The sequence below is a fragment of the Bubalus kerabau genome, chromosome 19, assembly GCF_029407905.1.
Source record: "Bubalus kerabau isolate K-KA32 ecotype Philippines breed swamp buffalo chromosome 19, PCC_UOA_SB_1v2, whole genome shotgun sequence".
NCBI classification, from domain to species: domain Eukaryota; kingdom Metazoa; phylum Chordata; class Mammalia; order Artiodactyla; family Bovidae; genus Bubalus; species Bubalus kerabau.
The window spans coordinates 70,168,100-70,182,430 of NC_073642.1; the positions used below are offsets into that span (position 1 = coordinate 70,168,100).

The 14,331-nt window shown below is 57.9% G+C and overlaps 1 protein-coding gene across 6 annotated transcripts in view; it reads left to right on the forward strand.

The window, feature by feature from the left end:
* Nucleotides 1-13,268: 13,268 nt before the first annotated feature.
* The window catches only part of PACS2 (phosphofurin acidic cluster sorting protein 2), a 63,724-nt gene continuing 62,661 nt past the window's right edge, over nt 13,269-14,331 (forward strand). For all 6 annotated transcript variants that reach the window (XM_055555674.1, XM_055555675.1, XM_055555676.1 and 3 more), the window contains exon 1: nt 13,269-13,456. In XM_055555674.1, the coding sequence (XP_055411649.1) occupies nt 13,338-13,456 (119 nt within the window). In that variant the 5' untranslated portion in view covers nt 13,269-13,337. The remainder of the gene's footprint in view (nt 13,457-14,331) is intronic.

The following is a 14,331-nucleotide window of genomic DNA, read 5'->3' on the forward strand; positions in this document are numbered from 1 at the left end:
ATTGAACCCGGCCTGCCACAGCGAAAGTCCAGAGTCTTAACCACTAAGCCAGCAGGGAACTTCCAAGGCCGTTTCTTAAAAAACTTAAACCTTGACTATGGGAGCTCTAACTAAATCCGAAAATGTCCCGTTCCCACTTGAAAGCAGTGTTGTAAATACTTAAACTCTTCATGAGTCAGTGTGTAAATTCGATTTAATCCCAGCCATAATGTCAACAGGATTTTCACATAACTCAATAAGCCGGGGCTAAAGTCATCTGAATGACATACACCACAAGAACAGTCAAGAAAATTCTAAAAAAAAAAGAAAACTCTGAAAGAAAGAAAGCTCAAGAAGAGGGAAATTGCCCTTCTGTATATGAAAACATTATATCCGGTTATATCCATTAAGCCACATGGTATTTGTACAGGGACAAATGGACACACGGACTGAAACCCAGAGTGCAGACACAACCCCAGCTCTATGTGGGAATTTAGGGGTCACGAACCACTGTGGAAAAGACAGACCGTTCAATGGTGCTGGAATTCCTGTTGAGAGGAGGAGAGGGATGAATTGAAGCCCAGCCTCACACTGTTCTAAAACGAAATCCCAAGGGCCACAGAATGGTGAAAGTAGAAACAGGCTCTCACAGTCTGTACAGGAGGGCTGAGCAACCTCCAGGAGATGGTGCAGGACCAGGAAGCCACGCAGCAGTACAGGAGGGCTGAGCAACCTCCAGGAGATGGTGCAGGACCAGGAAGCCACGCAGCAGTGCAGGAGGGCTGAGCACCCTCCAGGAGACGGGGCAGGACAGGGCAGCCACGCAGCAGTGCAGGAGGGCTGAGCACCCTCCAGGAGACGGGGCAGGACAGGGCAGCCACGCAGCAGTGCATGGGGTCGCCGCAGCCAGACGCGACTGGCAGTGTACAGAGCAGGCGGGAACTGCAGTGGGTCTCAGTCTGGGGGAGGGTGGTCTGAGCGCGTCTCGCCCTCCAGGGCATCCTTGCCACAGGGCGTGGAGGCCTAGCCAGTTAAGCTTGATGACAGGCGGGACAGCTAGTCTTTTGTCGGGAAGAGCAGTTCCTGTCTCCCATCTTGTGCTGAGGAAACAGAGGTTGCTGCCGTGACAAGACGTGCCTTCGTGCACGTGTACTTGTTCCTCAGGGAGGACCCCAGAGTATTTCTCCCTTCAACAGACTTCACACGGGCACCTTGATCCCCAGAATTGCCCTATGAAATTACCGCCTCATGGCCCGATATTTCACTGGCCAAATTTCAGTATATTAGTCATCAATTGTTGCCTAACAAATAACCACAAAAGTTAGCAGTTTAAAATGACAAGCCTTTATCACCTCACAGATTCTGTGGGTCTGGGGTCTGGGAGGGGCTTCACAGCACGGTTCTGGCCTGGGGTCTTCAGAGGCTGTGATCACAGTTTTGGCCAGGGCTTGTCCTCTGAAGACTGGGCTGGACTGGGGAGGGCGGTCTGCCTCCAAGCTCCCTCACGTGACTCTTGGTGGGGCCTGAGCCTCTCCCAGGGGTCCCTGCAGTGTCCTCACCAGGGGGTGGTGGGCTTCCCCACGGCCAGGGGCCAGGAAGCGCAGGACAGAAGCTGCGAGGTTTTGATGACCCTCCGTCACTGCACCAGCTCCACCTGGGCGTCAAGCCCACACCCGAGGAGGGAGGACCTGGGACACATTTGAAAGCACCCCCAGCTGCCCCTGTGCCCCTCCCTGACACATGCACGGGGCCCAGAGGCCCTGGCTGGCCCCAAACTCCAAGCCTGCTGCGGGCTTCTAAGAGAGGGCGCCGGCGTGGGGACCCCGAGGGAGCCGACGAGAGAGAGACCTGGGGTCTGGGGCGCTGAGAGCGCCTCCCGCCCCACGCAGAGGGGAAAAGGGTCCCAGGACAGAGAGCCAGGCCAGCCCCAGAGCAGCAGCTGCGCAGGATGCTGGACGCTGGACAGCTGTCTCCCTCCTGCACCTGTCACTGGGTAGAGCGGAGGAGGAGAGGCCGCTGGGCACGGGGTGGAGCCCCCCGCCCAGCTGGGCCCCGGAGTCAGAGCAGAGGTCTCCCATCCCCCACCCAGAGCCAGGCTGGACCGGCCCCTCTCTCCTGCAGCCGAGACCATGGGTGCAGATGTACTCTGGGGGTTGGGGTAAAGGGGACGGGGTCTGAAGAGGCACCTGCCTTCCTGCAGGGAGTCCTGGGGGGCAGGAGGCCTCTCTCCTCCCCATCCAGTGGGGAGAAGGGCAGGAGTTGTCCCTGGACCTCACGAGGGGAGATGGGGGGCCTGAGGAGAGAGCCCGCCCCTCCCCCTGGCTGGAGGCCTGCTCAGCTGCAGGACTCCATGTGTCATGTGTGGACCCCGGAGGTGGGGACCTGGGCAGGGCTTGATGAGTGTCTGAGAACGTGGGGTGTTTGAGGAACCTTGCGGCTTGGCCACTGCCCTGCGTCAGGGACACAAATAGGAACAGACAGGCGGCTGGAGAGGGGACAGGGCCTGCAGGAGGGGCTGCTCACGTCCAAGGCACAGCTTGAAGCCATCAGTCACTGCCCTGCAGCACTTTCAAGGCACGTCCCATGCATGGTCTTCTTTGCTTGCATCATTTCTGTTGAAAAATTCTGGGGTTTTTGTATTTTGTTGCACTCCAAAGCAAGGTACAGTTTTTTTCCTAAATGCTTTTACATTTTTTAAATCTCTTTCTAGGATTCCAATTACACCCATGTTGGATTTTTACTGTGTCCTCTATGCCTGTGTGTTTTCAGACTTGTTTTTCTCTCCTTGTTCCCATCTGGGTATTTTCTACTTACATAATTTCCATTTCACTAATCCTCTCTTCTGCTGTGTGTGATCTGCTTTTAAAACCATCTATTCAGTTGTTCACAGGTCTTATTCTATGTATTTTTACCTCTTTTTTCCCCTTCCTGTTTCCAACTGAGTATTTTCTACTTAGATAATTTCCATTTCACCAATCCTCTCTTCTGCTGTGTGTGATCTGCTTTTAAAACCATCTATTCTGTTATTCATTTCAGCTATTTTATATTTCAGTTCTACAATTTCCAAATGATTCTTTTACTTTAGATTTCAGTTCTGTGATGAAATTCTCCTTTTGTTTCCATTGATTTTCTCAAACATATTAATCAGATTTTAAGGTTCATTCTAATCATTCCAATATTGGTGACCTATGGATTTACATCTGTGATTTTTCTTGGCTTGTGTGAAACTGTTTTCTGGTGCACCTGATAATTTTGGAATAAATAATGACCACTATGAAGAAAAACTGTGAGGTTCTGGGAGATGCTTTTGTTATTTAGAGAGATTTTCCTTTCATCAGTCACGCAGGTGGGGGCCCATACTTGATAGAACTCCAAGCTTTACTCCAGGCTTTGTGGGGCTCTCTGTCTTCCTGCTTCTCGGGCACCTTTGGGCAAAGGCGGTTGCGTCAGCGCATCATCTCACCACACTGCACACAAACAAATCTCGGGTATTTGACAGCAGGTGGACCGGGGACACTTTGCTGCAGGGCTTGCACCTGGACAGACATCTCCTCCAGCAACAAAACACAAAGTAACTATAAGGGACTGAAAATAACTGCGTGCAGGCACAGTTAAGCCAAATTAGGGACAACAAGATACAAAAAAGACCAAAAAGCCCAAGCCTACTTCTGAAGAGCCAGCAGTAAAACCACGGCGTCAGGAACAAAGGCTGGGAACTGCACACACCCCCTGCGCACATGCTCAGATGCTCAGGGGTGTCCGACTCCTTGCAACCCCAAGGACTACAGCCCGCCAGGCTCCTCTGTCCATGGGATTCTCCAGGCAAGAACACTGGAGTGGGTTGCTATCCCTCCTCCAGGGGATCTTCCTGACCCAGGGATCAAACCTGTGTGTCCTGTGGCTCCTGCATGGCAGGCAGATTCTTTACCACTGAGTCACTGGGGAAGGCCCAAGCTCCCTAACCAGGGATCAAATCCAAACCCAGGCCCACCACAGTGAAAGCACCAAGTCCTAAACACTGGACCCCCAGGGAATTCCCCTCCCCCCTGCTTCTAGGTGAACACATGTATTGGGGCTGACTGTAACCCCGTCCAGAGGCCTGGGAGGCGGGCGCTGCCTCCGTGCTCTCCCTCAGGCCCCCTCCAGGTAGCCCGCATCTCCCGCAGTGCCGCTTGTGCACACATTCCTGACCTGAATTTCTTGTCTGGCCTCTAATAATTTCTATTGATTAAGGAGACCAAGAGCCTGGGTGGGTCACACCCAGGTCACACTTGCCCACGTGCGGCAGTCAGCACAGGTGAGAGACCGGGCTGGGCACCAGGCTTTCATCACCTGAAAATCACCAGCTCTGTGCCTGTGGGCAGGGCCTCCAAGTCTCGGTCTCGTCCTCTGCATACCAGAGGCGATGGGGCCTCCATCCCAGCACCGTGCCAGGCAGGTGGTGATGATGGCAGACCCCTGTCGCTGCCTGTCCCGCCCACCCCCATCAGGTCCACTGGGGGTGGGGCAGTCCGTTGTCCGCCGCAGAAGCCACGGGCCAGCACCCGCATGTCCCACCTCCTGGGTTCCACCCCACCCCACCACGGGCAGAAGGGGGTCCCTTATGTGGCAGGTCAGCTGATCAGCAGTCACCTGCCCGCCCTGGATCTCTCTGGTCCCTCCCGGGGATGGGGTGGACAGCAGCCTGACCCCTTTCTACAGCTCCTTCCAGCCTGAGCTCTGCAGCATGCCGGTCAGCTCCCGAGCCGCAGGCACCTGGGATGGCCTCAGATATGGCGAGCATCAGCAGGAGCAGGAGTGAGGCTGTGGCTGCTGTCTTTGGGGATAGAGCCTTTCCAGGTACCGTCTGCTCCACTGTCGGCAGAATCTTCACGAGGGACGTGTTGAGGGGCCAGGAAGAGGAGCGGCCAGCAGCTCAGCAACCTAGGAGTCACCTGGCCTCACCAGGGAAAGCAGTCAACACCACGCGATTCCTCTGCCGGCTTGGAGGGGCTGGACTTGGCACAAACAGAGACTCTAAGAGCACCGGGGCTGCTGCACACTTTGGCCTCGAGACTGCCTTCGGCCACGGCGTTGCCTCCGCTGAGCACCCCGAGACGGCCCTGAAGGCCTGGTCAAGTGTCACACTCAGGGTCCAGAACGTCCGAGAGAGGAGCACGGGCTGCCCCGTGTGGCCCCCTGGATGTCCTCACGTCTCGAAGCCTCGGTTGACCCCCACGACCCCAATATGTGTCTCAAGAAGTAAAGGGCCTGGGGAGGGGACTGTCGTCCCGGGTAAGAGCAATCAACATGCAATGTGATTAGAATAGCTGGACCTTCTTTTTTTTTTTTTTTTTTAGATGAACCTGTTTTCCAAACCCCTAGTCTACTGCAAACCTTAGTATTATGTACAAACACATAATCTTCCCCAAAGGGGAAGATGCCAACTAGTTACGATTACAGAAAAGCCCTGCACGGCCAAAAAAATCAGATAAATAAATAGAATTTTAAACAATGAAACAGTAAAGCGACCCCCTTCAGGGCCTGTCGGCGGCTCTCACCGGCCTGCCGTGCCTGGAGTTTTGTCGGCGTCCAGACACTCTCCCGTTTTCCCTCTGTGTTTGTTTTGCTTTCTGTCCTGCGTCTCCCCCTCAGGAGTTTTGTCCTTTCTCCCGGGAGACCGTCGGTTTCCACGCCTGAGCTGGTGTTCCCTCCTCTTTTCCACCCCAAACCCGAGGGGTCACCAGGTCACTCTGGTCATCCTCCTGCGGCCGGCCGCCCCCCCGCCCCGAGCAGCAGCAGCACACTCCTGGTGCCCCAGACGTCCCTCCGCCACTGACATCAACCTCAGAAAAACGCTGTGTCCCTGAGGTGTCTTCTTGCTCAAAACTGCACAAAGCCTGGCATTTGGGGCCTGCCTCCACCGCCCAGACTTTATTTCTTCTGCTTGAAAAATAATATTGCTTTTCAGTACCAAAATCATGTTTACTAATTGTGAAGCATTATAAAAACAAAAACAAATAAAAGACTAAGGAAACCCAGAAGTCATCCCAGGTTAATCCGGACAGCTCTGAGCTGGAAGTGCGTGTGTGGGCACAAACACTGCTGCGTCCCACGCTTCGTGAATTATCTGGGAGCGTCCACTGTTGGCTTCTCCATTAGGGCCTTGCTATTTACTTTCCTTTTCCAACATTTAACTCTTTTTTTTCTTTTAATTTTTGGTTGTGCTGGGTCTTCACTGCTGGGCACAGGCTTTCTCCACTTCCAGAGAGCAGGGACTTCTCTCTCTCACGCTGCGCTGACTTCTCACTGCGGCGGCGGCCCTTGTTACAGAGCACCGGTCCAGGACACACAGGCTTCAGCAGCCGTGGCACACAGACTTAACTGCCCCATAGCACGTGGAGTCTTCCCAGACCAGGAATCAAATCTGTGTCCCCTACACTGACAGGCGGATTCTCAACCACTGGACCGCCAACGAAGTCCAGCCAACATGGAAGTCTTGTACTGGCTGATTGTGACCCAGTTTCCATCGTGGGAACACAGGAAAGTATCAAAATTTAACTACAGAGGTGCCCCTTATTCTCTGGGCCCAGAACAACCCCTGGTAAGCAGGGGAGGGCTCCTAGGCATTATCCTGACCCAAGGTGAGCTGTCCATTCAGCTGCACAACCTGGTTTTCCGAGCATCATATGTGCGCGCTTTCCCCATGCCGTTATGGATGCACAGTCACCCGTTTCACTGGGGCCTTTTTGTTTCACGGGCTGCAAGTACCGTGTGAACCACAGACACTGCCATTATTTTCCTTGCACAATTAATACATATTCACCACAAAGAAAATATGAGATAAAGAGAAGCAAAAAAGCAAAGCTCAATCAACTGAATTCTCTCCAAAGAGATAATTTCTTAACACTTCGGATTCACTTCTAACCTTCTGTGTTTTCCTTGTACATTGAGAGGTCTTTTACATGTATAATCACTTACATGTAAATATATATTTTACATGTACATGCATTTACACACGTTTTGTTAACCAAATAGGATTGTATTATGCATTCTCTTTTAAGTCATGTTTTAACTGACCGTTTCGCACAGCTGTATGTTCCAAGGGGTAGCTGCGCGGCGGCTGACCTGACCTCGCCTGGCTCTGCCACCCTGGACTCAACTCCAGGCTTCACTCTCAGAAGCCCCGCTGGCTGGGCGCCCAGCATTCAGACTCCACAGGTCAGAGGTGACCCATGAACCGCTCACCTAGGTGGCCGCAGGGCAGTGCCACTGGCAGCGTCCTGGGCTCCTGCTCCCTCCCCTGGGGTCCCCCCCAGAGCCAGCCTGATGCAGCCCCTCTGGGGCAGGTCACCCACTTCCTGCCGGCACCAACACAGGGTCCCGAGGTCCGCTCCTTTACCTCTCAGCACAGTGTAGGCGTCTCCGTACGGGAACTTCGATTCCAGGGATGCCAGCCAACACGCCCCCATCTTCTGGAACACCTTCTCTGTCTGCATGGTGATTTGTAGCTGTAGGTGGCGATTATGTACCCAGGGTCCCACCCTGGGCCTACCCTATACATGACAGACGTTCTTCTCCCATTTGCCTTTTGACTATGCTGACAGCGAAATTTTGGCTTTGGAGACAGTGTGTGTCTCCAGGTCCACAAACAAGCACTGCCCAGCTGCCAGCAAGCGAGCTCCTCGAGTCTGTGCTCAGAGAGTCCCCTCGAGTCTAGAGGTTGCTGTGCCGTATTCGATACTCTTTACTTTGTCGTCCACCTGGGTTTCACGTTGACATTATATGTATATGTGTATATATATATGTTTATTTATTTGTTTGGCTGCACCAGATCTTATTGCAGCTTCACTGTGGCATAGGAGCTCTTAGTTGCCGTGTGTGAGATCTAGTTCCCTGACCAGGGATCGAACCCCCACATTGGAGCGTGGTGCCTTAGCCACTGGCCCACCAGGGAAGTCCCCACTTTGGTGCTTTGCACAGGGGAGGCTCACACCTGATGGTCTAGCAAACAGCCTTGAGAAGAGCCATCCTCCCGCCTGCTCTGGGCTACTGGTTGCCGCTTGGACCCTTGCCGTGGCAGGCGTGGCTCTGACCATGGCCATCACATGAGACCCTGAAATACCGGCTAGGACAGCACCCACCCCCCAAAAGCCTGCTGGTCGTGGTGCCCGCAGCCTTGCCCTCCTCTCCTGGGCCTTCTGGGCAGCAGCCCCCAGGTTTACACCCGCCCCTGCAGCTGACCCGCGACAGGGCGGAGCAGCCACCGAAGTCACCCCGACTCCCGCGTGAGAAGGCCCAGGACTGTGTCTCAGGCACAGGTTCGTGTTTGTTCTTCCAGTTGAAGTTCAGCGTCGGTGTTTTAACCTCTGTAGCAGTCAGAGGTCTCCAGAGACACGGACAAGGGGCATGTGTGCCCCCAGGGAGGTTTATTATGAGGACTTGGCTCCTGTGATGACGGAGGCTGAGAAGTCCCATGAGCTGCTGTTTGCAGGCTGGGGACCAGTAAGCAGGTGGTGTCACCCCATGTCCGGAGGCCTGAGGACCCGGGGACTGGAGATGGGATGACACCAACTTAACGCTGAGGCAGGTGCAGAAGGGCAAATCCCACCTTCCTCCACCTTCTGTTCTATCCAGACCCTCAGCGGATGGATGAGCCCCACCCACCCTGGGGAGGCCCACCTGCACTGGGGGTGCACCTGTGTTACTGAGACCACCCGTTCCACTGCTGAGCTCACCAAAAACCCCCTCACACACACCCAGAAACTGCTTAACCTGGGCACCTGCAGCCAGTTGGGTGGACACAAAATTACCCATAGGTCCCTGCAGTGACCGTCTGGGGCCTGTCCATTTGTGGGGAGCACTTGATGAGCCCCTCCCAGAGAAGACTTCCCCCCAGCATCATGGTCCACACACGTAGATATGCCTTTAGATATGGGAAGCAATTTTTCCATAGACCAGGATGAGCAGGGATGGTTTCGGGATGACTCAAACACATCATGCACTTATCATGCTCTTTATTTCCAATCTAATGTCGCCGCTGATCCGACAGGAGGTACCGGTCCACGGCCTGGAGGTCCACAGTTGAGCTGCATGCTCCTAGCTTCTGCTGGAAGGCAGGGAAATGCGGTCTCTCCTCTTGGGGCCCTATGTTCAGTCACAGACTGAGAGCTCTGTCCCTCTGGAAGAGGAAAGGAGAGATTCACGTTGTTTTATTGTCTGCTGTTTCTGGGGATGAGTAACAAACACCTCTACATCCTACAGCCTGTAATAGTCTCAGTTCTGCTGAGTTATAGCACTTTTCCCGGCTCTTCTCTCACATTTTCTCAGGATATAAGCAAATTCTATTAATAATGATGGCATAACTTCTTCCTCCCTTCCTCTAAAACATGAGCTCTTATGAATGTCTTAAGGACTAATCTGACCACTTTAATGGGTTGCCACATACATGGTTTCTCACATACATGATGTTGGCCTAAACCCCCACCCTAAATGGACACCTATGTAAACAGGTTGTACTATATCCAAATCACAGAATGCTATGCATGCTCAGTTGCCCAGTCGTGTCCGACTCTTTGTGACCCCATGGATGTAGCCCACCAGGGTCCTCTGTCCATTGGATTTTCCAGGCAAGAATACTGGAGTGGATTGCCATTCCCTTCTCCAGGGGATCTTCCCAACCCAGGGATCAAACTCAGGTCTCCTGCATTGCATCTATAACTATCTGTCCCAACGGTTAGATAGCATCACAGACTCAATGAACATGAGTTATGAGCAAACTCTGGGAGATGGTGAAGGACAGGGAAGCCTGGCAGGCTGCAGTTCACGGGGTCGCAAAGAGTCAGACACGACTGAGTGACTGAAAAACAACAACTCAGGAGATAGATGCTGGGTGCCACCCTGGCCCACGAAGCTCAGCCAGGGTGGACATCTTGTGTCTGAATCTCTACCCCTATGTTGAATACCAATGGCTGGAGGGCCAGGGCTGCCCTCGAGCTGAGTCCACCGCCCCTGTGGCTCTTGGGCCAGGTAGGGGCCATCCCACCTGCCTGGAGCGCCTCAGACAGGCCTCCCCTTCAGGGTTCCCAGCACCACGGACCTGAGGGGTGAGGGCGCGTCTCCCTAGCCATCCTGTCCTCTGCCCAGCGCGCTGTCATTTCCCGTCCTATCCCAGTGATGGTGCCTCTGCCCCACCACGACCTCCACCCACAGGCCTGGATGGGACATAGGTCACGTCAAGGGGGTTCTGCTGGGAGCTTGGGCCGGCCAGGGTCTCGTTCCCCCTCCGAGAGCGGCTTCCCAGCACCGCCCAGGGGAGAGGAGATGCCGCCAAGCTGCGGATTGGAGCGGGAGGGAGCCGTCCAGCCGAGCAGGTGCCTGGGTCCTGCAGGAGGCGCTGGCTGCTCACCTGACCGGCTGGAGCCGCTCCAAAGACCACTGGGCCGAGGAGCACGCCCGCCTCCTCCGAGTCCGCGCTCCCGGGTTTGCGGCGCTCCGGGCGCAAGAAGACGCGCCGCGGGGTCCGCACCCGGAGGGGAGCTTCTTGCCGGCGGGGGCCGCGAGGCCTCCCACGCCTGGGGCGATTCATTTTAAGTCAGCGTGAACTGACGGATGAGTTTCCAAGAGCCAGCGGCCCAGAGGGCCCCATAGAAAAGTGAGAGCCGGGGCTGGCCGGCGCAGGGCCCCCCAGCGGGTGGGATCGCACGAAGGCGGCTGCCAGCTGCTACGTGGTCCTGTCTTCCTGCATCGAGCCTTCCAGCCTGCGGGCGTCCTAACGCGCCCTTTGGAAAGCCAAGGCCTTAAGGCGTTGGAGAACCTTGGCAGGCAGGTGGCGCACTGTCAGAGTCTCAGCACAGGGGTTCAGGGTGCCCTCGGGGACCTCAGTGCTCTGGACAACCGCGTCCTCCAGCTGCCTCCTGAGCAATGCCACCCCAGTCGTCCAGAGAGGTTCCTCTTTAGCCAAGTTCCTGTTTTACAGAAACAGCCATCCGAAAGGAGAGCGATGCTCCCAACATTAGTGTGTGTGTCAGGGGTGGGGAGTGTGAGGCTGTGCCACCCCGAGGGGCGTCCTCCCAGCCTTTGGGGCACTCACCCTACGGCACACAGTCCAGTCATTTTCGGATACAGGGAATGATGATGCATGGGACAGGTTCTGATGAGGAAGTGACTCTGACCCCAAAGTGAGATGTCCACTTCTCCGCACCACCACCACCACCATTTTGGTGTCCATATGGTCCCACCATTTATAAACAGAAAATGTAAACAAAGCCACAGATAGAGGGCACACAGCACCCTTCTAGTCTCCCTCCCCACCTCGCAGGAGGAGTTAAGCGTTTCCCTGTCATGGTTATCAGGACAGCTCTGGACCAGACTGTGTGAGCCCACACCCTGGCTCCTCCCACCAGGGACTGCATAACTGCCTGTGCCTCAGTGTCCCCATCTGTAAAATGGGGATGGGACAGAGCTGTTTGGTCCACGAAGGGCTCACAGTGGTGCTCGGTGCAGACGCAGGGCACAGCTGGTATTGAGCCCCCTCATCTATGGTTTAGTCACCCCAAATTTCCTCACTTGACCCCCAGGTACAGTCCTCTCCTGGGTGAGATGTCAGTGCACACAGACACGATGTGTCAGGTGGCCCCTTCATCTCAGGCCACTGCACCTCTCGCTGCCTGGCACCACCGCAGGCTGAACACTGAGGTCAGCAGGCCCCTGTCCTCACAGGGGGCTGCGGCACGGTCTCTGGACGTCCCCTCCCCCACCTCGGAGGTATGAGACCCGGGGGCACTCTCTGCCTGGCAGGAGCCGCGATGTAAGACAACACCCAGTCAGCTGGCCGGGGACAGCCAGCCCCGCGTGGCTCTCAGCTGCACCCCACCAAAGGCGCAGGAACATGTGGGGAACACAGGTTCTCTTGTTCTCTCTGAAGTGCCACCCCGGCTTTAAGCAGCCACAGCTGTTTGCAGCTCCAGAGAGGGAGTCAGAGCTGGAGGCGAGCTCTTACAAAGTGGGGGAGCCAGCGTGGGGACCGCTGCAGGAGAAAAGAGCTGACAGGGGCGCTGGAGGGTAAACCCCAGGGCGAGTCGGTTTGCTGGGGCTGGGCTTGTTTCAGTAGACAACGAGACACAGACAGGAGCAGGGAGGAAAGCAGCTGTGCATACTGTGGCTACAAAGAAGCAGAAGAGATGCCAGAACAGCTTTTCCTAAATCTCAGCAGCAGGATCTGGTGACTGACCAGAACCGCAGCCAAGAGGAGGGGGGAGGGGACCCCTCCTTGGGCCCCCAAACGAGATGCTCTTTTCGAGGACCTTTCCTGACCTCCGCTGCCCCGTTGGCCCAGTGGGCAGCTCTGGTCACTGCCTCCTTGTCTGGGTCCCTGAGTTCACTGGGAGCCCCACACCAAGGGCCGCCTCTGCTCCGACATTTGTTCTCCAGTGTCATCTGTAAAAACCGCAGAAAGGGCACTGCTGGATAATAAGGAGGGTGAGGCAGAAAGAGGACACTCCAGAGGGAATTTGTGGAGGAGCACACCGAGCCCCTGGGCGCCCCAGTGCTCCCGCGGGCAGCAGCTCGGGGTGGGGGAGGGCGATGCGGTGGCCCCCGCAACCCCGGTGTTCCGGGTTCACGTCCCGCCCAGGCGATCCGCGGGGGCAGTCAGGGCGGGGGTGGGCGCGAGGGGACGCCGGGGGCACAAGGCGGGTTCGCGGGGTGGGCGAGCCTCCGGAGGACTCCAGGGGGCCTGGCGGGTGGTCCAGGCAGTTGGGGCCGAGGACACGGGGCACGGCAGGGAAAGGGGGGGCGTCAGGGGACGCGGGGAGAGCGTGGGAGCGGGCAGACTTGGGGATGCGTAGCTCTGGGGGTCGGGGACTCGCGGAGGCCGGGCCGGGGACTGTGGGGCTCAGGGTCACAGGCGGATCCCGGGGTCTCTCCAGCCCCTCCCTGCCGCTCCCGGGGGGCGGGGCGCGGCGCTCTGGGCGGGGCCTGTGCGCAGGCGCGGGGGCGCGCTCCCGGGGGCGGGGGCGGGGCGCCTCCTGGGTCGCCGGCGGGAGGGGGCGCGCGAACCTCACTTCCGGTGAGCCCTCCGCGCGCCGTGATTGGGCACGAGTCGGAGAGGGCGCGCGCGCCCAGCCAATGGGCGGCGGCGGCGCGGCCGGGGGCGGGCGCGCGCGGCGGGCGCGCGGGCGCGCGCGGGGCGGGGCGGGGCGGCCGCAGCCTGGTCGCCGCCCGCGGGCCTGTCCGACGCCCGCCCGGCCGGCCCCACCGCCCGGCAGCCATGTGACCGCGCCGCCGCCCTCCGCGCGCCCGGCCCGCCCGCCCGCCCGCCGCGCGTCCGCGGCCCGGCCGCAGCCCAGGCCGCCGAGGGAGCGGCGGGGGCCGGCGCCATGGCCGAGCGGGGCCGCCTGGGCCTGGCCGGCGCGCCCGCCGCGCTCAACACGCCGGTGCCCATGAACCTGTTCGCCACCTGGGAGGTGGACGGCTCCAGCCCCAGCTGCGTGCCCAGGTACGCCGCCCGCCCGCCGCTTTGTTCCCGCGCGCACCTGCCGGCCCCTGGGACCGGCCCCCGGGGACCTCGCGCCCGGGCCCCCGCCCGGGCCTGCACCCTCGCCCGGCCTCCCGGGACCTGCACACCGGGCCCGCCCAGCGGGCCGTGCACCGGGACCGTACACCCTGGGGTCCCCGCTTGGGACCGACCACCCTGGGACCCCCACCGGCGGCCTGCCCCGGGGGCCGTCCGTTCCGGGATCCCCACCCCGGGCCGTGGCCTTGGCGCCCCACGTCGGGCGCGCGCTTTCTTTGCGCGCGAGCCCGGACGCGTGGATGGTCCCTGAGGTCTAGGTCCAGTGCAGCCGAGGAAGCGGCGCCGGCTTTCTCAGGCCCCGCGCGGTCCCCCGGGCTCTCGCGGGCTCTCACCTGGCTCGCGCACGTCCGGCATCCTTGCACCTGCCTACCGCTGCGGTGCCGGTGGAATTGACTTAGGGTGTGGTGTCTCCTCTCTCCACCGGGTACCATAGATTTCCTTTTGCGTCCGGCCACACTGTCAAGCCTGAGTGGCCTGGGAGTCACTCTCGGGGTGCGCAGTATCCAGAGGACACACATATCTCGGACCATAGCTGTACTGCTTCGTCCTTCGTCCTTCTGAGGGTCTGGCCCTACTCCTCTATCCTGCTGGCCGGAGTGTCCGCCCTTTCTCTGTTTGCACTGTGCTTTGTAATTTGGGGACTTTCCTGGACATAAACACTGCTCCTTGCATCATGCCATCGCCAGAGACGCTGCCCTCTTCACTTGGTGGAGAAGCGTCCTGTCCCCAGCAGTGCAGCTGGAGGAGGCTCACCCATGGGGCAGCGCTGTGGCCAGCCCCTGCTTCTCCTGCCAGCT